Here is a 27,121-nt window from a genome sequence, read left to right on the forward strand (position 1 = left end):
ATCAGGGACAGTTGGGAGGTATGCAAGTCACGCATTGGGAATGATCAGTCTCGGATTCCACTCTATGGACATCCAGCTCCATCCATCTACCTGAGGTCCTTTGACTGTAGCAGCAGCCCACCACTGGGGGAGATTTGGAAAAGCTCACAATGCCACTAGATGGAATAAAAGCGCTAATGCAAGGAGCCGAATGCCAAAGTGGGCCATTATAGTGTAGTAATTTATTACTAGTCTGTAAGAATGACATAAAAATGATAAAGAAGACATCCAGGTGCCAAATAATTACTTACTCAGATGGCCGGCAGCTCCGGGACTGAAAGTGGCGGTGTGACATCAGCGTATAGCTCACTTCAGCGAATTTCGTGCCAACACACATCTTCAGGGGGCTAGTGTCCCCTGAAGACATGCATTGGCACAGACACATTATTTTTATGCACATGGATGTTTCAATTTATTATTCACTCCATTATTTGATTTTCTGTTGCTATATTAAGGCGATGCAACTTTATTACTGTTATATTTTAAAAAGACTATGAATCAAAGTGTCAATACTAAGAATTTTTTCTTCTGACACCGATTGAACTCAAACCTTCAATGGATCTTACCATAGTAGTGTTCCATTGAATAACCTAATGTCTTAGGGCCCTACATTTGTTTTGTTTTACTTATTTAGTGTGGGGTTCACCTCTAAAGAGTGGCCATGATCTCCAAGGATAACACCCTGGAGGTTAATTACGAAAGGCAAATCCACTTTTCATTGCACTGGAAGTATAGTCGCTGTAAATCCGAGGGGGACATGCAAGGAAAATAAAAATCAGCATATTAGCTTGCACATGATTGGATAATAAAATCAGCAGAGCTTCCCCTCATTTCAGATCTACCCTTCAGATTTTGGTCAGATGAGAACAAAATTGAACTTTTTGGCCTAGAAGCAAAATGTTATGTGTGGCGTAAAACTAACACTGCACATCACCCTGAACACACCACCCCCACCGTGAAACATGGAGGTGGCAGCATCATGTTGTGGGAATGCTTTTCTTCAGCAGGGAAGCTGGTCAGAGTTGATGGGAAGATCGATGGAGCCAAATACAGGGCAATCTTAGAAGAAAACCTGTTAGAGTCTGCAAAAGACTTGAGACTGGAGTGGAGGTTCACCTTCCAGCAGGACAACGACCCTAAACATACAGCCAGAGCTACAATGGAATGGTTTCGATCAAAGTATATTCATGTGTTAGAATGGCCCAGTCAAAGTTCAGACCTAAATCCAATTGAGAATCTGTGGCTAGACTTGAAAATTGCTGTTCACAGACGCTATCCATCCATTTATTTATTTATGCTGACCCATCAGATTTTGTAATGGAAGTGGTGTTCTGTCGCCGCCATCTTGCTACACCCCGCACTCGTCCACAGTATGGATACAGTGAGAAGGCGGCAAGCGGACATCTTTTTACACCCACCAGAGTTTTGCATTTCACACTTATTTTTAACAGTTAACTGAGCTTATATAGTGAAATACAGGATTTACAAATCTGTCTGACTGTTTAGATGTTGAATTTTAAAAGCAGGGGCAAGCCTGCTGATCTCACAGGTTTGTTAATATGACAGAACACTGCTGCTTTGAAAAATCAACATCAAAACAGTCTAACGGACTTCAAAATACTGTATTTCATTATATAAGCTTAGTTTACTGTTAAAAATAAGTGTGAAATGCAAATGAGTGTACCAAGATGTTCGCTTACCGCATTCTCACTGTATCCTTACCGTGGAGGAGTCCGGATGTAGCAAGATGGAGGAGACGAAACGTCACTTCTGTTACAAAATCTGACGGGTAGCCTAATCAGAGAAAAAAGGGGCACTAGTTCTGAGGGCTACCCTCAATTGGATGGATTTCCTCTCACTTCCTGTTGTGGTTATGAGGCAGGAAGTGAAGGGAAATCTCCCCGATGAGACACAGATGGCAAAAAACAAACAAAAAAAAACCTGACAGTGGTTATAATTACTGTATGCAAAAATGAAAGACGGATCTAAGTGAGCCTCTTAGGTCTATATATCAATGTTTTCACCCAAGAATCAGACAGTTCTGTAACTGGATGTAAGGAGAACATTGTGTACATGGTGGGTGACAACCATAAAAGTCCTGTAACTAAAAGGCTTTGGGTGAACTTTGCCACATCAGCCTGAGTCTGCCCAGACACACAGACCCAGCAATCAGATTGAGCTGTGTGTGGGCACCACAAGAACCAGCAAGATCACGCAGGGTAAGGTTGCAGAACAACGGCAGCCTCACAGTGACCACGCCCCTCTCCCGCCCATCACTACAGATCTGTCCGCGGTATCCAGGAAGTGACGAAATCCGCGTCCTTAGAGCAACAAAGATGGCGTCTAAAGGTGAGCATTCATACAAAGCGATGTTTATTGACATTTCCGCCGGTGAAGTGAGACTCCCGTGGCAGGCATCATACCGGAGGCAGCGGGCAGTCATTGTGTACCGGCGATCTCCAGCATGTAACCAGTGTGATCTGTGTCTCCTCTGCAGGGAGAAGACGTGGGGTTGTATCCTTTCTGCTGCTGTGATGGTGGAGGAGAGGCTGGTGACACCAGAGGAGATATGTGGGAGAGGTGTCACCGCATCCTACAGGCTGGAGAACACAAGTCCCAGCAGACTGCCAGGCTTAGCCCTGTGTGTGCTGATTGCTGTATACAGAGATAATATTACACAAAGTGAACAAAGAATGATATGAGAGAGAGAGAGACATGATATAGCAGAAAAGATCGGATGCTCTCCTGACAGGGGGGTCTGTGCTGATTGATTATCCCTTTCATGACTAAGCCTATTTTTGAAATTTGGTGTTTACAAGTTAAAATCCGTATTTTTTGCTAGAAAATTACTTAGAGTTCCCAAACATTATATATATTTTTTTAGCAGGGAATCTAGAGAATAAAATGGCGATTGTTGCAATATTTTATATCACACGGTATTTGTGCAGCAGTGTTTTAAACGCAAATTTTTGGAAAAGGGACACTTTCGTGAATTTTAAAAAATCCAAACAGTAAAGTTACCCCAATTTTTTTGTATAATGTGAAAGATGATGTTACGCCAAATAAATAGATACCAAACATGTCACCCTTTATAATTGCACGCACTTGTGGAATGGCGACAAACTACGGTACCTATGAATTTCCATAGGCGACGAATTAAATTTTTTTTACGGTTACCAGGTTTGAGTGACAGAGGAGGTCTAGGGCTAGAATTATTGCTCTCGCTCTGACGATCGCGGCGATACCTCACATGTGTGGTTTGAACACTGTTTACATATGCGGGCGCGACTTCCGTATGCGTTTTCTTCGCTGCGCGAGCTCGCGGGGACAGGGGCACTTTAAAAAAATTTTTTTATTTATTTATTTAATTTATTTTTTTACTTTATAAATTGTGTTTAAAAAAAAATGTATTTTTTTTTTTACTTTTATTGCTGTCCAACGGAATGTAAACATCCCTTGTGACAGTAATAGGTGGTGACAGGTACTCTTTATGGAGGGATGGGGGGTCTAAAAGACCCCCCATCCCTCCTTTACACTTCAAAGTATTCAGATCGCCGAAAACGGCGATTCTGAATACTGTGTACTTTTTTAAATTCGGCGCCATTGGCAGCCGAGTAAACGGGAAGTGACGTCATGACGTCGCTTCCGCGTTTACAACAAGAAGGCTGGAACGAAGCCGCCCACAGCTTCGTTCCAGCCCGGCCCCAGCCGCTGAAGGTACCCGATTGGACACCGGGCCTCCCGATCGCACGGGAGGCCCGGTAACAGTGGCGGGAGGCGGTGGGAGGGGGGGGGGGATGTCCCCTCCCGCTCCTCCGGTATAACAACCGAGTGGCTTTTAGCCGCATCGGTTGTTATACACGGGTAGCCGATCGCCCGCTGTAAACAACGGTACCTGCGGGCATCATCCTGGTATAACCCCAGGAAAGCCGAGTACGCATATCTGCGTAGGTCAGCGGGAAGGGGTTAACAGTGCAGCACCCCCGAGGATGCCCACCCAGGACCACCGGGGTTGACCACCACTGATGAACACCAGGTATGACACCCATGGCCACCAGGGATGCCAATCTGTGCCCAAAAAGTATGCTAATCAGTGCCCATATTTGATGCCACATGGTGCCCATCAGTAATGCCTGCCTGTGGTGCCTTTACAGTGATGCCCATCAGTGCCACCCATAAGTGCCCGTCAGTGCAGCCTCATCAGTGAAAGAGAAAACGTACTTATTTACAAATGTTTATAACAGAAACGAAGAAAAACATATTTCTTTTCAAAATGTTTAGGTCTATTTTTATTTGTTTAGGAAAAAAAAAAAAAAAAAACCTCAGAGGTGATCAAATACCACCAAAAGAAAGCTCTATTTGTGGGAAGAAACTGATAAAAATTTTAGTTTGGCTACAGTGTAGCATGACTGCGCAATTGTCATTTAAAAAGTGAAAGCTGAAAATTGTCCTGGGCAAGAAGGGAGGAAAGTGCCTGGTATTGAAGTGGTTAAAAACAGTTACATTCCTGGAATGCCGGTATTGCTAACTGTCACATTTGCTTGTTTCCTCAACCAAACAAACTATGAAATGGTTGGTGTCATAACTGATCACATATGCAGCACCATGGCAGATTAAACAGAAGCATTTCTATTCCCCAAATCACTGGACCACCTGCTTGGGCACTGACTGCATAGTACAGATCTGTAACTTTCTTCTTCCATTTACTAGGTCAGGTTTACATGTGTACATACTGTATATATGTGCAATTAGATGCGTAAATTACTGATTACACAGATTCTACATTTTGGTTTTACAGCTCCTTACAATTGCAGTTATACTGATGTGTGCAGCTGTGTGCTTGGGCCCTATACAATACAATATAGCTGCATTCAGACCCGATTTACAGATCTGAACGCAGCATTTTTTTACATTTGTGTGTGTGTATAGCCCCGTTTTTTTTCCTTGTTTTCGATAGAGTAGAGAAGGGTTCAAAAGCACTGGTAGTTTATTTTTTGCTGCCTGTGAATTTCCCGATCATTTCCTGGTCCAGAGATGCAGCGGCAAGTTAAAGAAAATTTCAAAGTGGGCCAAATCCAATTTTAGGGCCTGAATCTATGGGATTTGTTCGCTTTAAAGGAGCAGTAAAGCCAAAGATAGCAAAACTATGGCTGAGATTCGCCCACAACCCTGGACCGGTACCTGGCTCAGCCTCTCAACGAGTTGCTGAGAGTCTAAACCAGCCTCTCCTGTACCCTCCTAAAAAAAAAAAAAAAATCTCTTTTGAAGCAGACCTTTAACTGCTGATGCATGCAGATCTATAAACAATCACATGTAAATTGAAATGTATTTTTCTCACTTCCTGTTTTCCCAAGGCACTGACTGATGAATAGCCAGAGCCTCTCTTCTGCCTCCTGGGAAGGCTACGTCACCAGTGCCTTCCAGGGGGATCTGATGTAGAAACTGCAATGCCTTGCGAGATTTGGGGGAAAAAGACTCCTCTTTATTTTGTTATTGTTTATCCCCTTCCCACCAACTGTACGCACATATGCGGCCTCAGCTTTAAGGGATTATACCGGGATGATGCCTGCAGTTGCAGGCATCATCCCGGTACCGTTTTTTAGAGCGGGCGGTCGGCTCTTCAGGGATAACAACCAATGCCACTGAAAGCCGCACCCCAAGGAGTGAGAGGGGGCGAACCCCTCCCCCTGCCGCCGCCTTCTGCTGCTCTTTCCGGGCCTCTCATCCCACCGGGAGACCCGATGCGCAATCCGGCACTTCCGCCGGCTAGAGTAGGACTGGAAGGAAGCCGGAAATGGCTTCAATCCAGTCTCCTTTGTGTAAACACGGAAGCAACGTCACAACGTCACTTCCGGTTTACTTGGCTGCCAATGGCGCCATTTAAAAAAAAAATTACAGTAGTCAGAATCGCAGTTTTTGGCGATCTGAATACTTTGAAGTGCAAAGGAGGGATTTGGGGTCTTTTAGACCCCCCAATCCCTCCATAGAGTACCTGTCACCACCTATTACTGTCACAAGGGATGTTTACATTCCTTGTGACAGCAATAAAAGTGATCACATTTTTTTTTAAAGAGACAATGTAAAAAAATAAAAATAAATAAAATAAATGTATTTATTTAAAGTGCCCTGGTCCCCGCAAGTTCACGCAGCAAAGAAAGCGCACACATTAGTCCTGCCCTCATATGTAAACGGAGTTCAAATCACACATGTGAATTATCACCACAAATGTTAGAGTGAGAGCAATAATTCTAGAACTAGACCTCCTCTGTAACTCTTACCTGGTAACCGTTATTTTTTTTTTAAAGTGCCGCCTATGGAGATTTTTAGGTACCGTAGTTTGTCGCCATTCCACAGGTGTGCGCAATTTCAAAGCATGACATGTTAGGTATGGATTTACTCGGCGTAACATCATCTTTCACATTAAACAAAAGAATTGGGCTAACTTTACTGTTTATTTATTTTTTTTTTTTTTATTCATGAAAGTGTCTTTTTTTCCCAAAAAATTGCGTTTGAAAGAACGCTGCGCAAATACAGTGTGACATAAAATAATGCAACAATCATCATTTTATTCTCTAGCTTCTCTGCTAAAAATATATATATTATAATGTTTGGGGGTTCTAAGTAATCTTCTAGCAAAAAATATGGATTTTAACTTGTAAGCAACAAATGTCAGAAATAGGCTTAGACATGAAGGGGTTATACTGTGTCTCATAGAGAGCCCGCACGAAATCTGGCGCTCATGTTGTCCATGGGCCAGCTCAAAAAACACTGGAGAAGAAGCTGGCCACAGATGACATGTACTTTTAAAATGGTTGTGTGGGTTTCCTTGTAGAAATAATTATATGTGTGTATTTTTTGTGTTAAATCAGAAGCTGAAATACCCAGAGTCCTACCAGCCCTCATCTATCACATATGTGATTGCACAATCTCTAGACTTCCCTGCCACTATGGGGTAGATTTACTAAAACTGGTGCACTCAGAATCCATGAAGCTGTGCAAGGTAGCCAATTGGCTTCCAATTTCAGTTTTTTCCATTAAGCTTTGGCAATAAAACCTGAAAGCTGATTCGTTTCTATTCAGATCTGCACCAGATTTTTCACTTTTAAGCTTTAGTAAATAACCCTCTATAGGTACTTCCTAGTTAGACAGACATTGTACATTTTAGACTGTAACATGTGACCAGCTTTAAGCTAGGTTCACACTAGCCAAAGCTCTGAAAAGCGATCTGCGGTGGATCACTTTTCAGATTGTTGCTGTCAGCCATTCAGGAGGCAGCCCTGATGTCTCTTGAATGCCTGTTTTTCTTTTTTTCTTTCTGCCAGCAGTTTATAATGGGGCTAATGCACTGCAACTGCAAGCCAAAAACTTGCGGCACGACCCCATTGACTTTAATGGCCAAATTTGACAGATAGTACCGGCTGTCAACTCAGCATATTGTGTTCATTTGCAGCGACTGCGATGCAAAGCATCGAACCTCCTGGCTGGTATTTAGCCTTTACTGTAGGTGGGCAGCTGGGTGGATGTTGTGAGATTGTCAGCATGTGGCTGGTCATGTAATGTGCAATTTAATTACCGTATAAGCATAGCGCTAGGTTGTATAAGGCAGCCCATAGATGATTCATAGTTACATAGTTAGTCTGGTTGAAAAAGACACAATTCCATCTGGTTCAACCAATAAATTCAATTTATTTACTTCCACCACGAGAACGGGGTGGATAGCCTTCCTGGCCCGCAGAACACAATCATTACTGCTAGCGCCTATAGACGCTGGCAATAATCACATGCCTAAAATCCGACATGCTGGTTGTACCCAAGTCAATCAATGGATCCATATGGGTACAATCAGCCTGCCCATACAGTGATCAAAATTCAGCTGGTTTCTGCTGAACCGGCCAATTTCAATCCATGTATGGCCAGCTTAATGGCCCGTACACACGATCCCAATATCGTACGACTTTTTCCGCTTAATAGTCGCAAGTAGAAATCGAATAGGTTACTAAAGTCGCAAAAATTTTCGTACGACAGAAAAAAAAATCGGAAGTGATGTCATGTGTTGCAATGTATTTTGTATTGTATTTTCAGACGACAACTGTACTGACTAAACGAAAATCGCACGATCTGATATTGTACGAAGAAAATTTTCGTGCTCGTCTGATCTAATAATATCGGATGATCCTGATCGGCTCTCGAAAGCTCTGTACTAACGATTCGATTATCGTACGATTGCGTCGAAAGTGGTATTTTTTTTCCGATTTTCGGATAGTGTGTACATAAGGGTGATGAGCGGCAATGTTTTTCATTAGACTTCAGCAGATTGTAATGTGTGCTGTGATTGCACAGATCTACAAGATGTTCTGTATAGTAGGTCCTTGTCTTATCATTTTTTTTGCAGTCGCCTTTCACAGTTTCCAGTGGAATATAGGGGTTTCTTCTAGTGTATGGCCAGCTTTAGATAAGTATTGTGATCCTAATAATGCACAGAGTGATGTGTTGTCATATAATGAAGGATCCAGTAATCTACTGGTTGTAGAACATATGAACATGGGATTTTGGTCAGATGGACAGAACAGATTTTTTATGTTGTGTTGAGTGTCAGACCCGGCTCACTATGGCTTCCATGCAGAATTGTAGTTGGAATTCACACAATGTAACATTTCCAGCAACTGATATATTTTTAGGCGCTGTAGCAGCTTATGTGATCAATCAGCATTATAATGAGATTTCCTTTACAAGATTAGCTGTCCTCTACTCCTCTGGAAGTTCTGTTCTTCCTCAATGGATGGTACTGTGCCTCCTACTTCTTGATTGAAGTCCTCATATTTATATATAAAGGTAAGTAGACGTCTCAGTCAGTTTATTGCAGTGGTGCCCATTGAATTATGCTAAAATGAATGTTTGCATCGTGGTATTCTAAAGACCAGGGGTCTCCAAATTATTCATTTTGGGGGCCACATTGTATATTTTACAAGTATTCAAGGGCCAAAAAAAAAAAATCAGTTTAATAAATAAATGAATCAATATGAAATTAATGAATACATTTCACTTGGAATTTTTTGTAATCTGCAAGATGTTATTTGGAACAATAGAAAAACAACTTCAGTAAAACAAAACAAAGCACATACATTTCAAATAAAACTTGAGCCCATCAAAGACCCTTGTTACATCGAGGTCCCCCTCAAAAGCCCCCGTTACAATCGGGGTCCCCTCAAAAGCCCCTGTTACATTGGGGTCCCCCTCAAAAGCCCCCGTTACATCAGAGTCCCCCCTTATATCAGAGGACAGAAAGACATGCAGCAGTCTGGATTTGGCCCGTGGTCCGTAGTTTGGAGACCCCTGTCTTATAGCATGGCTGTGCCCTCTGAAAACTTTCTGTAGCATTACATTGCTGATGGGGGTGATTCCATAAGGTATTTGTGAAACATATCTGGAGGTGTAGATGTAGTCGGTCACCTTACCACCATGTACATGAATCTGCCACATTACTCTAATGAGTATCTACAACACACTTTATGACTTTCACAGATTATGCGTGCCCCTATGGTCAGTTAGGGTCCACATTTGAGGCCCCTATATCAAGAGAGTTGATCACCGCTCCTATGGGCAATAGCTTCCAGCATGTGAACTCATTTTAAAGAGATATATCACTATTAGATGGGATTAGACTGCTCATTCATGGGCATCTCCATCCAGATTTAGTGATGGATAGAGTGGAGAAGGCCACTTTTAAAAAAACGATTTTTGAGCATTTTGGCCTGTTTATTGGTCACAGGTTGCAGCATTGAGCCTAGCATCAGGAGAGGTCAGCAATAGGTGTTTCTGCCAGTACAAGTTTCCTTTAGACCCCTTTCACACCGAGGGTGTTTTGCAGGCGCTATAGCATTAAAAATAGTGCCTGCAATCCGTTCTCAAACAGCTGCTCCATTGTCTACAGTGTGAAAGCCCGAGGGCTTTCACACTGGATTGGTGCGCTGGCAGGACGTCAGGAAAAGTCCTGCCAGCAGCTTCTTTGGAGTGGTGTGTTTACCGCTCCTCCACTGCTGCTCCCCATTGAAATCAATGGGGCAGTGCTGGGATACTGCCGGCAAAACGCCGCTATTGCGGCGCATTGCGGGCGGTTTTAACCCTTTCTCGGCCGCTAGCGGGGGGTAAAAGCGCCCCGCTAGCTGCCGAAATGGGCCGCAAATCCGACGGTAAAACGCCGCTAAAAATAGCAGCGTTTTACCGCCAACGCTATGGGCGGCTCGGTGTGAAAGGGTTAGGGGGATGCAGGAAATCTGTCATGTAGGCTAGCCATGCTGACCTTTCCAGTTGAGAAAGTTATTTGCTTGGCTGTCATACTGGTGCCCTGGCTCCTCTGCTTTCAGAGTCACTAACCTGGAACACATGTAAAGATAATCATTTTACAATAACGTATTGCATGCCTCTGCCTGTGACTCAAAGTTAAAACCCAAGTGTAGCTAAAATTAAAAACAGAAAAATCTGCACAAGGGACATAACTTACAGTCCGTTGGATGTGTCCCTTGTGCTGATTTCTCTTTTTTTTTTTTTTTTTTTTTTTTTTAGTTGAAATCTGTTTTTCAATTTTAGCTGCACTTAGGCTAAAAATTGGCCAAGCAACTAACATTTTCAAGAGGCTACCAGTGGGGGCCCCCATAACTCTCATGGTGAGTGTAGGAGTACCTTGTTTATGGTAGAAAGACCTGCCCATTTAACACTTGCATCATGGGCACTGCTGTGCTCTCTCAGAAGAGAAAAGCAGGTAGGTGTCCAAACTCTTTATAATGTGTATATAGTTGACCTGCAGTTGTAGGCGGGGTTCCATTTTAATATTTTGATACATAAAGGGAGTTATTTACAAGTGGTAAATCCACTTTGTACTACAAGTGCATTTGAAGGTGCAGTCGCTGTAGATCTGAGGGGGACATGCAAGGAAAATAAAAAACAACATTTTAGCTTACACATGATTGGATGATAAAATCAGAGCTTCCCCTCATTTCAGATCTACCCATCAGATTTACAGCGACTGCACTTCCAAGTGCACTTGTAGTGGATTTGCCTTTCGTAAATAACCCCCATAGTCAATTTGTTGTTTTTAGTCTTTTATTCTCACCATTTCTGAAATGTAAAACAATAGAATGTAAAAGGACTCCAGACTGTAAAATAATTCAGCGGTGAAAACCAGCTATCAAATACATTATGGTTTGATGAAGTTCACAATTTTCATTTTTTTTCCCAGGACTTATTTTACCATACCCCACCTCTAACCTCATACTGGAAGTGGTGATTCTTGTTCTCTACCTTGGAATTGAAGTTACAAGATTGTTTCTTGGTGAGTAGATGCACCATTAGGAGTGTTTAAACCAGAATTAACTGTAAAAATAAAAACCTTGTCTGTGCCCCCCCCATATTACCTGAGCTTCCTCTTTATCCAACTCAGCTGTCCTGGGTCTCTCTCGCCTCATTGGGTGACACAGCAGCAGAAGCCATTGGCTCCCACTGCTGTCAATCACAACCAGTAGAGAGAGAAGGGGGAAGGGCTGAGCCACAGCTCTGTGTCTTATGGATGCATAGAGCAAGGCTTGGAAGCGAGCATCCACCAGTGTCCCCAGAGCAAGCGGCTTTCTTTTGGGGGCACTGATCAACGGGGGGGAGCCAGGAGTGCCGGCGGGGGACCTGAGAGGAAGAGGATCCGGGCTTGCAAAACCATTGCACAAAGCAGGTAAGTATGACCTGTTTGTTATTTAAAAAAAAAAACCCAAACCTTTAATATTACTTTAAAGCGCAATTTCCCCTTTGAGTGAAGCTCTGCCTTAAAACAGAATTCCAGCCTAACTCTAGCATTTAGTGTAATTTTTCTTGGATGTAATTTAAAAGCCTCTCATGTGTGGACATCCCAAAGTCCTGAGACTGATGCTAGGAGCCACCATCTTGGTTGCAATGTTAGCAGCCCCAGTAAATTCGGAGCTGTAACTTAAGCGACACTCTATGGTATTCCCCTTTGCTACTTCCCTGGAGGGTACATAAAAGTCTATGTAGGGAGGTGTGGAGGAGCTGGGCCAGCATTGAAAGTATATAGACACTCCTAAAAGAAGAAAAGGGCTATGATGTGCAAGGAGGCAGGCGGCTGTGCTAGGGAATTAATTCTTCCTGGAGGTATCAAATTAGCTAGCAAGTTCAATAGCACATTGCAGGTGAATAGAAATCATTTATAAAAAGAAAAATACTGTAGGTAAGCTATATTTATAGGATATTTAATATACTTGATTTTTTTATGCTTTTGCGGTTATTTGTTTAATCTGGTGACAGGGTTCTTTAACTTCTTCCTGCTTGTGCTATACCCAAAAGATGGCTACCATGGACATCCTCCTGTGATCACACTACCTGTGTGCTCTGTGATCGCTGCGTCCTTAGGACATGGCTGATCACAGAATGGAATAAAGCGCAAATCACAGTGGCCCCTTTACCACGTGATCAGCTGTGTTCAATAACAGCTGATCACAATGTAAACACTAGCCAGGTTATCGGCATTCCTTTCCTCACGCTAACAGCATGAGGAGAGCCGTTAACCAGCTTGTGTAAAAGGAACATCTACACTGATAATCAGGGCATTGATTATCAGTGCAGTCCCAACAGTGCTGCCAATCAGTGCCTTTTCATCAGTGTCACCTATCAGTGCTGCCTACCAGTGCCCTTTAGTTCCACTTAGTGCCCATCAGTGCCTCCTCATCAATGCCCATCAGCGCACATCCATGAAGGAAAAATGACCTGTTTGCAAAATTTTATAGCAAACTACAAAAAAATGATTGTTTTTTGGGGGTTTTTTTTCTGTCTTTTTTTTCGTTTGTTTAGAATAAAAAAAACAGTAGTGATTAAATACCATTAAAAGAAAGCTCTATTTGTGTGAAAAAAAATTCATATGGGTACAGTGTTGCATGACTGGGCAATTGTCTTTCAAAGTGTGACAGCGCTGAACGCTGAAAATTGGCCTCAGCAGGAAGGGGGTAAAAGTGCCCATGGGCAAGTGGTTAAACTGGAATCTGTACAAAAGTATGCTATCCAAATGCAAATAATATCTGTGCTATTTTCTAGTGTATATAGGACACTAGATCTAGTGCATTGCACCAGATGGTATTAAGGTAATATGGCCCAGAGGTAAAAATGCTGCTTGTAGGGTTCTGTCAAACATAATGTATCCTTGTTGATTTTTGTGCATTCCATGTTGGACATGAAGGGTCCCCAGGGAAGCTGCAGAATAAAGACGTATAAGTAATGAATTATTTACCATGTGAGCATTCATTAAAATGTAATTCCATAGCTGAAAACCGTGACCTGGATGCATGCTATAAGATCTCATTGTGAAACACTTGCAGGACATTTGCACCTGATGAGCTGTGTAAGGCATTATTAATTCATTGTACTTTCACAAAGAGAAACCTACACCAAGGACAACAAGAATACAAGGTTCATCTATAGTCTTCAAGTTTTTATAAATATATTTGTGAATGTAATCAGCTTAAAGATATTGTCCTCTTTTTGGAATAAGATAATATATGCATCGGGAGTCAGCAGGACTAGAATCACGTGGCCACTATGACAGCCAGTCAGAGTGGTTATATGATTTTCTGGTCCTCTCCGCCCCTTGGACATAAAGACCTTGTTAAAGGGACAGCGTGACTGGGTGGAAAGGGATTAATGATATGATGCCTCTTTATTACACAGCAGTTGTCCTAAGTCAACCCTGCAAAGTCAGACTTATAGCTCAGAAATCAGTAAAGCTTGCTGATTGGAGAGCTCTAGCTCTGACACAGCAGTGGGCATGTCAGACCTCTGCAGAGAGACCACTGTTTCATACGGAGAGCAGTATTCCTTGTCTGCAACATGCTGGCAGGGTGTGATGAACTGTAAAACTTTGTGTTTTGATTTACCTGGATGATATTTAAAGCAATTGAAAAGGAATTTTTTTATTTTAAATAACAGATATCTCTATACTTGCCTGCCCTGTGCATTGAGTTGCACACAGCGGCCTCAAACCTTGTCTTCTTGGGTCCACTGCTGGCTCCTTCTCCCTGTTCAGTGCCCCCACAGGAAGCCGCTTCCAGTGGGGGCACTTGTGAGTGCTCGCTCTCAAGCCCTGCTGCTACGTCCATTGACACAAACAGTGGGACTCTACCCCTCTGCATCACTGGCTGGCCAATGGCTCCCGGTACCCCAGCAAAGCCAGTGAGACCAGGAAGTGAGTGGAGAGAAGAGCTGCAGATGTGCACAGTGCTGGATCGAATGAGGGCGCAGGTAAGTATAAGGGTCAGGGCAACATTCCACGCCTAAACATTTTTTACTTTAATGCAAGGAATGCATTAAAGTAAAAAAAAGGTTAGGCTTTGGAACCACTTTAACTAAAAGCTCAGTAGTTGTGCTCTGAAGCAGATCTTTACCTCTTGTCCCCCCCCCCCCCTTTTTTTTTAACCCCTGCCTACCTTGTGGCAGATTCTCTACAGTTTAGATACTCCTCCACCCAGCAGATCCAGCGTTGTCCTGCTGAGATCCTCTTCTATGCAGCCAACGCTCTGATCCAGCACCACCATGTTTGTGTGTGACGTCACTGCCCCCCGGGATATGACAGAAGGGACAGCAAGCACAGTACTCATAGTTTGCCTAGGAAAAAAAACACGTATAGGAGATGGGACCAAACCAATTTTCATTAAAAAAAAGCCGATATTGATATAGTGGTGGAGAAGAGGGACTTTTGATTTGAGGGTGAAGGCCTGCTTTAAGGATTATTATATTCGGGTATATGCATGTTCAATTTAAAAAATCGGCTTTTAGCAAGAAATCTGCATACATGATATGTGCACTTCAAATGTTCCTTTTATTTTTTTACAAATGTTAAAGCAGATGGTCATTTATTTCTATTAACTATTTTGTTTTACAGGATGTCGTGGGAACCAGTGTGAGCGGAAGCTCCCCCTTGTGGTCAGCATGGGCCTAACCATTCCAGCAGGATTACTTGCACTGTATTTCCTGTTTCTTCAGACTTATGCCCTGCGGCTGGAGACCGTGCTGAGCTGTATTCTTCTGCTGTTCTATGCTTTAGAAGCCATACTCAGTTGTGCTGCACTCATAACATTCTGCAGGTAATGTCAGCTAATACATCTCACAAAAAAGAGTACACCCCTCACATTTTTGTAAATATTTTATTACATCTTTTCATGTGACAACACTGAAGAAATGTACAGCTTGTATAATGGTGTAAATTTGCTGTCCTCTCAAAATAACTCAACAGACAGCCATTAATGTCTAAACTGCTGGCAACAAAAGTGAGTACACCCCTAAGTGAAAATGTGCAAATTGGGCCCAAAGTGTCAATATTTTGTGTGGCCACCATTATTTTCCAGCACTGCCTTAACCCTCTTGGGCATGGAGTTCACCAGAGGTTGCCACTGGAGTCCTCTTCCACTCCTCTATGACGACATCACAGAGCTGGTGGGTGTTAGAGACCTTGTGCTCCTCCACCTTCCATTTGAGGATGCCCCACAGATGCTCAATAGGGTTTAGAAGTCTGGAGACATGCTTGGCCAGTCCATCACCTTTATGCTCAGCTCCTTTAGCAAGGTAGTGGTCATCTTCCGCAGTTCTCAAGGGTCTGGCAGGAAGAGTGTCCGATCCTACAGCCACATTACTCTGAAAGCGCCTGATCTCAGAGGCTAAGCAGGGTCAGGCCTGGTCGGTACCTGGATGGGAGACCTACTAGGAATGCCAGGTGCCGTAGGCTGCAGACTTCCTCAAAAACTCTAGGGTACAAACTTGAGTTCCAAAGGTCCCCATCTCCTCGTTTTTCTCAGACTCCAGAGTAAAAGAAGTCTCTCTTTCAAGCATTGGACCATCTTTTGTCTCAAAAGATTGATCTTAGTGGTTCCCATGCAAGAGCAGGGATTGGGGTTGTATTTAAACCTTTTCACGTTACCAAACCCAAATGAGTATGTCAGACCCATTCTAGATTTCAAATATCTAAATCGGTTCTGAATATCCGCTCTTTCTGCATTAGGTCAATCCGATCAGTGGTCTCCATCCTACAAGGTGGAGAACTTCTGGCATCAATGGACATCAGGGATGCATACCTCCATGTACCTATATTTCCCTCTTCACCAGAAATATCTATAGTTCGAGGTAGAAAATCCTCTTTTTCATTTTGTAGCTCTGCCTTTCGGTCTAGCTACTGCACCTCGAGTATTTACAAAGGTCTGGCCCCCTCCTGTAGCCGGATTAAGGCCCCAAGGTATAACGATTATAGCTTACCTAGACCTCTTGATAGACCAGTCGGTAGCCCGCTTAGACCAAAGTATGATCTACAGTTAACTACCTGGAATACCAAGGTCGGATTCTCAACCTAGAGAAATCCTCCTTAAAAAACTATCAAGGAGATTGGAATACTTGGGTCTGATTATTGATACAGCCCAGGAAAAGGTATTCTTGTCTCAGGCGTAGATCAGTGCCATAAAGAAAATGATTCAGATGGTTATAGCAAAGAAGAATCCTTCTATTCGACTTTGCATGAGGTTGTTGGAAAAGGTGGTGGCTTCATTTGAGGCCGTTACTTAGTTTCATTGAGGCTTCTGCAAAACAGTATTTTGTCTGCTTGGAACAAATAGGTCCAAGCTCTAGATTTCCCAGTGTGTCTGTCTCCAGGGTGCACCGGAGCCTCAGTTGGTGGTTGATAACCAAGAATAGGCAGAAGGGAAAGATCTTTCCTACCGCCTAGCTGGAACATGGTAACAACAGATGTCAGCCTTTTTGAGTTGGGGAGCAGTCCGGGAAGAAGCGACTGTCCAAAGGAAAATACCCATCAACATTCTAGAGATCCGGGCAGAGAGATTGGCCCTGAGGGCCTGGATGTTCAGGTTACGGAATTATCCTGTCAGGATCCAATTCGACAATACCACAGTAGTGGCCTATATCAATCACCAAGAGGGCACCACAAGTCGTGCGGCCCAGAGAGAGGTGAATTATATCTTAACTTGGAAAACAAGGATGATGACAACCGAGTACTAGGCTGTGTCTCTCAGTTGCAAGCATTTTTGACTTCTTTTCCAAGGAGTCAAAACGTTCTGGGAAGCGTATATTGGATCTATTTATGAAGGTGCACTATGGGAGGGGCTTTTGTCGGGCTCTTCGATCTACACTGATACACAAGGAAGATTGGGGTTCTATCTATAATCAAATATTCTGCACTTCACACATGTGGACTATTGGTTTTGAACGATTTCACATTGAGGGCTGTTATTGTTTATTCATAAATGATGTGCTAGCAGCTTAGATGTACCCATAAGTGCAATTTTGTTTCTAACCAAAACATCAGCTAACATAACATGGTCTGTCATCTGTCCGCATTGTTCAAGGGGACTGGATTCCTTCTTAGTTTTTTTTCTCAGTTTTATGAACATTAGACTGATGCATTAAACTTAGGAAGGGAAGTATTTCCAGGTGCACCAGTCACTGTGGTCCTTACATAAAGGGGTGCAATATTATACCAGTCCTGATATGATGAAATGTAATCACTTAGCATCATGCCCAAGCAAAAATGCAAGGGGTTTATTCCATACTTTAGGGGCCAGGGTAGGTATTATATGCCTTTTTATGTTTCTATGGCTACAGTGAGGAAAAAAAAGTATTGGATCCCCTGCTGATTTTGTAGGTTTTGTCCACTGACAAAGAAATTATCAGTCTATAATTTTAATGGTAGGTTTATTTTAACAGTGAGAGACAGAATAACAAAAAAATATCCAGAAAAACGCATTTCAAAAAAACTAGGCGATGGGGGGGGAGGGTCCAGAGGCAGAGATAGCCAGCGCGGAAGATATTCCAGAGGGTAGTATTGGGGGCATTAGTGGTAGGTTAACCAAAGCACAAAAACACAAGGTGAGTATAGTAGCAAGTCCTAGTTGCAATCTCGAAACACCCAATACGAGGACAATATGCGACCGGTCTAAACTATGTGTCATGTTCACCAATGCCAGGAGCAATTTAGGTAACAGCGATCACAGGTCAATTAGTTTCAGTATAAATCACACAAATAGGAAACAAAGGGAATACAAAGACACTGAATTTCAAAAGAGCCAACTTCCCTAAACTACAAACCTTGCTAAAAGGCATAAATTGGGATAAAATTTTAGGAACAAAGAATACAGAGCAGAGATGGGTTTGCTTTAAGAGCATAATAAATAAGGGCATTAGCCAATGTATCCCATTGGGTAATAAATTTAAAAGAGCGAACAAAAGTCCTGGATGGCTTAACTCCAATGTAAAAATGCATATAAAAGCAAAGGAGAAGGCCTTCAAAAAATACAAGGTTGAAGGATCATCCTCAGCATTCAGACTTTATAAAGAATGCAACAAGAAATGTAAGGGTGCAATTAGGACAGCTAAGATAGAATATGAAAGACACATAGCGGAGGAGAGCAAAAAAAATCCCAAGAAATTCTTTAAGTATGTAAACAGTAAAAAAGGGAGGACAGACCATATTGGCCCCATAAAGAATGAGGAAGGACATCTGGTTACAAAGGATGGGGAGATGGCAAAGGTATTGAATTTTTTCTTCTCCTCAGTCTTCACGAGTGAATCGGGGGGCTTCAGTAACCAAAACTGCAGTGTTTATCCTCATGACACAACACAGGAAGCACCTCCATGGTTAACAGAGGACAGAATTAAAATTAGATCTGAGAAACTTAACATTAATAAATCACTGGGACCAGATGGCTTGCATCCGAGGGTACTTAGGGAACTCAGTCAAGTGATTGCCAGACCGTTGTTCCTAATTTTTACAGATAGTCTACTGACTGGAATGGTACCAGCTGATTGGAGAAAAGCCAATGTAGCACCAACATTTAAAAAGGGCCCAAAATACATCCCTGGGAATTACAGACCAGTAAGCCTAACATCAATAGTATGTAAACTCTTGGAGGGGATGATAAGGGACTATATATACAAGATTTTAGTAATAAGAACGGTATCATTAGCAGTAATCAGCATGGATTCACGATGAATCGTTCTTGCCAAACCAATCTATTAACCTTCTATGAGGAGGTAAGTTGTCATCTAGATAAAAGAAGGCCCGTAGACGTGGTGTATCTGGATTTTGCAAAAGCATTTGACACAGTTCCCCGTAAACGTTTACCTTTACAAAATAAGGTCCGTTGGCATGGACCATAGAGTGAGTACATGGATTGAAAACTGGCTACAAGGGCAAGTTCAGAGGGTGGTGATAAATGGGGAGTACTCAGAATGGTCAGGGGTGGGTAGTGGGGTTCCCCAGGGCTCTGTGCTGGGACCAATCCTTTTTAATTTGTTCATAAACGACCTGGAGGATGGAATAAACAGTTCAATCTCTGTATTTGCAGACGATACTAAGCTAAGCAGGGCAATAACTTCTCCGCAGGATGTGGAAACCTTGCAAAAAGACCTGAACAAATTAATGGGGTGGGCAATTACATGGCAAATGAGGTTCAATGTAGAAAAATGTAAAATAATGCATTTGGGTGGCAAAAATATGAATTCAATCTATACACTGGGGGGAGAACCTCCTGGGGGAATCTAGGATGGAAAAGGACCTGGGGGTCCTAGTAGATGATAGGCTCAGCAATGGCATGCAATGCCAAGCTGCTGCTAACAAAGCAAACAGAATATTGGCATGCATTAAAAAGGGAATCAACTCCAGAGATAAAACGATAATTCTCCCACTCTACAAGACTCTGGTCCGGCCGCATCTGGAGTATGCTGTCCAGTTCTGGGCACCTGTCCTCAGGAAGGATCTACTGGAAATGGAGCGAGTACAAAGAAGGGCAACAAAGCTAATAAAGGGTCTGGAGGATCTTAGTTAGAGGAGAGGTTGCGAACACTGAACTTATTCTCCCTGGAGAAGAGACGCTTGAGAGGGGATATGATTTCAATATACAAATACTGTACTGGTGACCCCACAATAGGGATAAAACTTTTTCACAGAAGAGAGTTTAACAAGACTCGTGGCCACTCATTAAAATTAGAAGAAAAGAGGTTTAACCTTAAACTACGTAGAGGGTTCTTTACTGTAAGAGCGGCAAGGATGTGGAATTCCCTTCCACAGGCGGTGGTCTCAGCGGGGAGCATTGATAGCTTCAAGAAACTATTAGATAAGCACCTGAATGACATATAATGACATATAATCACACACATAGGTTGGACTTAATAGACTTGCGTCTTTTTTCAACCTCACCTACTATGTAACTATGATTTGCATTTTAATGAGTGAAAAATGTATTTGATCCCCTATCAATCAGCAAGATTTCTGGCTCCCAGGTGTCTTCTATGCAGGTAATGAGCTGAGATGAGGAGCACTCTCTTAAAGGGAGTGCTCGTCATCTCAGCTTGTTACTTGTATAAAAGACACCTGTCCACAGAAAGCAATCAATCAGATTCCAATCTCTCCACCATGGCCAAGACCAAAGAGCGGTACAAGGATGTCGGGGACAAGATTGTAGACCTACACAAGCAGCTTGGTGAGAGGGTGACAACAGTTGGTGCGATTATTCACAAATGGAAGAAACACAAAATAACAGTCAATCTCCCTCGGTCCGGGGCTCCATGCAAGATCTCATCTCATGGAGTTTCAATCGTCATGAGAATGGTGAGGAATCAGACCAGAACTACACGGGAGAATCTTGTCAGTGACCTCAAGGCAGCTGGGACCATAGTCACCAGGAGAACAATTGGTAACACACTACGCCATGAAGGCTGGAAATCCTGCAGCGCAGAGCAAGGTCCCCCTGCTCAAGAAAGCACATGTACAGGCCCGTCTGAAGTTTGCTAATGAACATCTGAATGATTCAGAGGAGAACTGGGTAAAAGTGTTGTGGTCAGATGAGACCAAAATTGAGCTCTTTGGCATCAACTCAACTCGCCGTGTTTGGAGGAGGAGGAATGCTGCCTATGACCCCAAGAACACCATCCCCACTGTCAAACATGGAGGTGGAAACATTATGCTTTGGGGGTGTTCTGCTAATGGGACAACTTCACCACATCAAAAGGGCGATGGATGGGGCCATGTACCGTCAAATCTTGAGTGAGAACCTCCTTCCCTCAGCTACGGCATTGAAAATGGGTCATGGATGGGTATTCCAGCATGACAGTGACCCAAAACACACGGCCAAGGCAACAAAGAGTGGCTCAAGAAGAAGCACATTAAGGTCCTGGAGTGGCCTAGCCAGTCTCCAGACCTTAATCCCATAGAAAATATGTGGAGGGAACTGAGATGCAACCCTGGTGGCCAACTACAAGAAACGTCTGACCTCTGTGATTGCCAACAAGGGTTTTGCCACCAAGTACTAAGTCATGTTTTGAGAAGGGGTCAAATAATTATTTCACTCATTAAAATGCAAATCAATTCACAACTTTTTGAAATGGGTTTTCTTGATTTTTTTTTTTTTTTTTGTTATTCTGTCTCTCACTGTTAAAATAAACCTACCATTAAAATGATAAACTGATCATTTCTTTGTCAGTGGGCAAACGTACAAAATCAACAGACGATCAAATACTTTTTTCCTCACTGTAGCTGTGCATCCAGTATTAGGGGTTTTGAGACTAGTTATAGCCTGAAACATAGAGCCATTTATCCAATTTGACTGTAACTTTGTTAGAACTCATCAATGCAAGAAATGGAAAGGTAAGGCTTCAGTTGAGTAGAGATTCAGGAATGGAGAGATAACGTAATCAGTATGTTTTATGGTAGAGCTGTATCTGCTATAAACCATCAGTTTTGGATATTCAATTGTGATGCAAAAACCCAGAACTGCAAAAGGTTCATACCTGGTCAAATTCAGGTGCTTGCATTTAATAAATAAATTTAGTGCTATATTAATATGTCCATGTTTTTTTTTTTTCACTTTAAATAGTTTTTTTTTTGGCTAAGCAGGCTCAAACAAACTATTTCAGTAACTAAGTTATCCTGGTGCTGTATCCTACTGTATTAGCATCAGCTACATAGAACATGCAGCACAGTGTTCTGCAGAATTATAGATGACTTTCCATCTGCTGCCAGAACAAAATTGAGTCAGACGGAGTGCTTCTCAGCCATTCAGAGGAAGTCTTGTATTTTTATGAATACAAGCCTTCCTGTAATAGACTGAGGTGGAGAGGCAGGTGTATGATGTCACATTTTTCACCTCTGCCAAATTGAATGCTGTATGTAGCTGATAGTAATACAGTGTGATACAGCACTGGCCGTGCCAGAATATATTGGTTATGGAAACAGTTTGGGCCAGCTTGGTCCAAAGAAACCATTTCAAGGTAAAAGGAAACATGGACTTTGGCTTTTACAGTGCCCTGAAAAAGTATTTATACCCCTGGAAATTTTCCACATTTTGTCATGTTACAACCAAAAACGTAAATGTCTTTTATTGGGATTTTATGTGATAGACCAACACAAAGTGGCACATAATTTTGAAGTGGAAGGAAAATGATAAATGGTTTTCAAATGTTTTTTGCAAATAAAAATATGCAAAAGTGTGGCGTGCATTTGTATTCAGCCCCTGAGTCAATACTTTGTAGAACCACCTTTCACTGCAATTGCAGCTGCAAGTCTTTTTGGGTCATGTCTCAGGGGGCTGTCTACCAGCTTTGCACATTCTTTGCAAAATAGCTCAAGCTCTATCAGATTGGATGGAGAGCGTCTGTAAACAGCAATTTTCAAGTCTTGCCACATATTCTTAATTGGACTTTGATTGGGCCATTCTAACACATGAATATGCTTTGAACTAAACCATTCCATTGTAGCTCTGGCTGTATGTTTAGGGTCACTGTCCTGCTGGATGGTGAACCTCCACCCCAGTTTCAAGTCTTTTGCAGACTCTAACAGGTTTTCTTCTGAGATTGCCCTTTATTTGGCTCCATCCATCTTCCCATTAACTCTAACCAGCTTCCTTGTCCCTGCTGAAGAAAAGCATCCCCACAACATGATGCTGCCACCACCATGTTTCACAGTGGGGATGGTGTGTTCAGGGTCATGTGCAGTGGTAATTTTCCACCACACATAGTGTTTTGCTTTTAGGCCAAAAAGTTCAATTTTGGTCTCATCTGACCAGAGCACCTTCTTCCACATTTGTTGTGTCCCCCACATGGCTTCTCACAAATGGGACTTCTTATGGCTTTCTTTCAATGGCTTTTTTTCTTGCCACTCTTCCATAAAGGCCAGATTTGTGGAGTGCACGACTAATTGTTCTACTGTGGACAGATTCTCCCACCTGAGCTGTGGATCTCTGCAGCACCTCCAGTTACCATGGGCCTCTTGGCTGATTCTCTGATTAAAGCTCTCCTTGATTAGTCTGTCATGTCTTGGTAGGCTTGCAGTTGTACCATATTCTTTCTGTTTTAAGACGATGGATTGTACTTCTGAAGGCAATGGGTTCCAGTAGATTTTAGTTAGGGGTATCAGCTTACAGGGGGCTGAATACTAATGCACACCACATTTTTCACATATTTATTTGTAAAAAATTTTGAAAACCATATCATTTTCCTCCCACTTTACAATTATGTGCCATTTTGTGTTGGTCTCTCACAAAAAATCCCAATAAAATAAATGTACATTTTTGGTTGTAACATGACAAAATGTGGAGAATTTTAAGGGGTATGAATACTTTTTCAAGGCACTGTATATCTGCCTGGAGGTAACTTTAATTAAAAAGTATAAACTCTTCCACGGCCCTAGAGGAAGTCCTGACGTCTTCGGACTTCCTATTGGCTATTAAAGGATTGAAATCCGGTAAATGCCCGGGGCCTGATGGCTTCTCACCCAGATTCTACAAATTATTTGCCCATTCATTAGCCCCACTTCTCGCAGCGGCGTTTAACTATCTAGATGATGATCATCCCCTCTCCAAATCCCTTCTTTCTGCCACCATCTCAGTTATACCTAAACCCGGAAAAGACCCCTCTCAATGTACTAGTTATAGGCCTATTTCCCTCCTTTAATGTGGACGTTAAACTCTTTGCCAAGATCCTAGCCAATCGTCTTTCACCCCTCTTACCCTCCATTATACATAGAGATCAAGTGGGCTTTGTCCCTGGTAGAGAGGCCAGGGACAATACTACAAAAATGATCCACCTGATTTCTTACATCCGCAAACACAACCTGAAGGCCTGCATCCTCTCTTTCGACACTGAAAAGGCGTTTGACTGGGTTAACTGTCAATTTCTACGCCTCTCTCTAGAACAGATTGGACTCGGTCCTTCATTCATATCCAAGGTGATGGCGCTTTATTCTCATCCCACAGCCTCTGTGCTGGTCAATGGCTCCGCATCCACCCCATTTGTGATATTCAACAGAACTAGGCAGGGTTGCCCGTTGTCTCCCTTGCTTTTCGTTCTAGTGATGGAGCACTTGGCTACGGCCATTAGGCAAAACAATAACATTGTGGGAATACCGACGCCGTCATCTGAAGTTAAACGCTCACTTTATGCAGATGATCTCATTGTCTACATTCAACAACCCCATACCTCACTACCCTCCTTAATGCAAGAGTTCCGCAGATTTGGAGATTTAAGTAATTTTAAGCTCAACATGTCTAAGACGGAAGCCCTTGATATATCCCTAACTCCCTCTACCCTCACACAATTACGGACTAATTTCCCATTCCAGTGGGGAACAAGGGGCATCTCCTACCTCGGGGTTACCATCCCATCCAACCTAGCCGACCTTTACAACCTCAATTACCCTCCTCTCCTATCCCGAATCCGGAAAGAATTAGATACATGGAATCAGACACCACTACCCTGGTTCGGCCGTATCAATACATTAAAAATGGATACACTCCCTAAATTACTATACGTTTTCCAGACGATCCCGATACTTATCCCCCAACGGTCCTTTGCTTCTCTACGATCTATGTCTATACGCTTTGTCTGGCAACAGGGGATGTCTCGTATTCGACACGCCCTGCTGACATACCCTAAAACTCGGGGTGGGGTTGGCCTTCCAGACTTCGAAATGTACCACAGGGCTGCAGTCCTATCTAGGATTCTCGAGTGGTTCCCTCGCCCGTTCCCCAAGGCATCCACTGCCATAGAACAAGACCTCTCCACTTCTGACCTTCGAGCTCTGCTCTGGGGATATGGTCGAGGGCTGTCCACCTTAGCTAATTGCTCTCCATTAACGACTGCAGCACTACACCTGTGGTATAGAAAGGAACTATTAACACTATTATCTACTGACCCCTCGCCACTTACTTCGCTCTTCGATCATCCAGACCTTCCTCAGGGCATGGGCTCCAATCTAGTGGGCCCATACTCACGAGATACCTGGCCTACAGCTAACTCATTCATACACCCTAACACGGGTACACCGGTTCTCCCAGGAGACAGAGGTAATTGGCTTACAGCTCTACGCATCTCCTACTTTTGCTCTAACCTGTTTTCCTCCACCCACACTCATAGACCCCTAACGGACTACGAGCAGCTGTGTTCTCTCTCGGAAACACCTAAACATCTATTATCCACCATTTACAAATTATTACACTCACTGACTCACGATCAACTTCCACCTTACACGAGGAGATGGGCCACCGACCTAGGCAAAGATCTTTCACCGGATGACTGGCAAAAGTCTTTTCACTTCACGCACAAGTCCTCCATCTCTTGTCATATACAAGAGAAAAATTTTAAGCTCCTAGCACGATGGTACAGGGACCCCCAATCGTTACAAAAATTTTTTCCCTCTACTACCACGACTTGTTGGAGATGTGGAGACCCAGAGGGAAGTTATCTCCATATATGGTGGAACTGCAACGCCATCCAGCCATTATGGTCACAGGTCTTTGCCGTATACAGTAGCCTCTACGATAGACCTACGACGCCCACGCCTGAAGTGGCGCTGCTGTCCATGTTACCATGTTCAATACCCTCTCAGAAACGAACCCTGCTTCGCTTTTTTCTCTCAGCAGCTAGGCAACTCATACCACTCTACTGGAAGACTACTACTACCCCACCGTTGTCCTCCTGGGTCTCCATTGTTAATGATATCATGCAAATGGAGGAGATGATCGCCCTAGACAATGACACCTATGATAAATTCAAAACTATATGGCTAATCTGGATTGATTACGCCACCTCAAATGCTCTAAAAAATCTGCTAAAGCCACCTAACTTAATAAACTCTACCCAGAACTCCCAATGTGTTGCCCCAGGGCCTGCCAGCTCGACTTGACCCTCCTATCCTTACCTGTTCCCTACCTTCTTTCTTCTTCTCTCTCTTTCTCTTTACTTCACCATCCTCTCCTTTCCCTTTCTTTTATGATATAAATAGCAGACGTTGAAATTAATGATTTGTAGTTGTTCTGTAACATGGTTTCTATATTATTCATGGTATTGAAACTAAACCAAACTAATATTCATTCATTTTTATATACTATGCTCTTTTATATGTATAGTTTGTGCACAGGCGAACTGATTTCTACCATGCTACTTGTTATATATTGCGTTTTGCCAATGTTGAATGGCTCTGTATAACCTTGCAAACTTAATAAAAATATATTTGACTCTAAAAAGTATAAACTATATCAAGTTTTCAATTTTCTGTCCACGTAGAATAACAAATTGTTTTTTTCTCTCTATTCAGGGAACCATCATATTGAGTATTACAAGACCTACGCCAGGATCACTCTACTGGACTCCTGAATGTCCCATCTCTGTTTGCTGTGCAAATCACTGAAGCCGCAGGCTTCCATCTAGGCCGCCATTCAGTGTTAAGTGTTTCCTCACTACTGAAAGACTTCAGCTTGATGTACTGATCACTGAATGCAGCCTTTGTGTTTATTGGGGAGGGAAGGGGTTGTTGTATGTTTGCGCATTTGAATATGTGATTATTCCGTTGTGAGATTTGAAATAAAACTGTAATTTTTTTAGGATTGTCGATTTTTCTCTTTAATTTTAAGCAAAAGGCATCTTCCCTAACACACACTGAAGTTAATGTTTTAATGAACAGTGATGCTTCAGTAAGACAGGATTGTCTTCAAAAAAGAACTCTTGCATCCTTCAACTACAATGCCTATTCCATGTGAATGAAACT

At 42.7% G+C, this 27,121-nt stretch overlaps 1 protein-coding gene across 1 annotated transcript; it reads left to right on the top strand.

The window, feature by feature from the left end:
- Window positions 1-2,296: 2,296 nt before the first annotated feature.
- Window positions 2,297-26,957, top strand: TMEM216 (transmembrane protein 216). The gene is made up of 6 exons (XM_073606056.1): window positions 2,297-2,388; window positions 2,537-2,553; window positions 8,778-8,871; window positions 11,276-11,368; window positions 14,969-15,170; window positions 26,672-26,957. Exons 1-6 carry the CDS (start codon window positions 2,376-2,378, stop codon window positions 26,685-26,687), a joined length of 435 nt encoding a protein of 144 aa, XP_073462157.1. The 5' UTR covers window positions 2,297-2,375; the 3' UTR covers window positions 26,688-26,957.
- The last annotated feature ends 164 nt before the right edge of the window (window positions 26,958-27,121 follow it).

This window comes from Aquarana catesbeiana, linkage group LG11, assembly GCF_042186555.1.
Source record: "Aquarana catesbeiana isolate 2022-GZ linkage group LG11, ASM4218655v1, whole genome shotgun sequence".
NCBI lineage: Eukaryota > Metazoa > Chordata > Amphibia > Anura > Ranidae > Aquarana > Aquarana catesbeiana.

What these genes read in the sequence shown, in the direction of transcription:
- TMEM216 (XM_073606056.1), top strand. An exon ending in CCTCATATTTATATATAAAG is followed by an intron (nt 8,872 to 11,275) that starts GTAAGTAGACGT and finishes TTTTTTTCCCAG; the next exon opens with GACTTATTTTACCATACCCC. An exon ending in AGTTACAAGATTGTTTCTTG is followed by an intron (nt 11,369 to 14,968) that starts GTGAGTAGATGC and finishes TTTGTTTTACAG; the next exon opens with GATGTCGTGGGAACCAGTGT.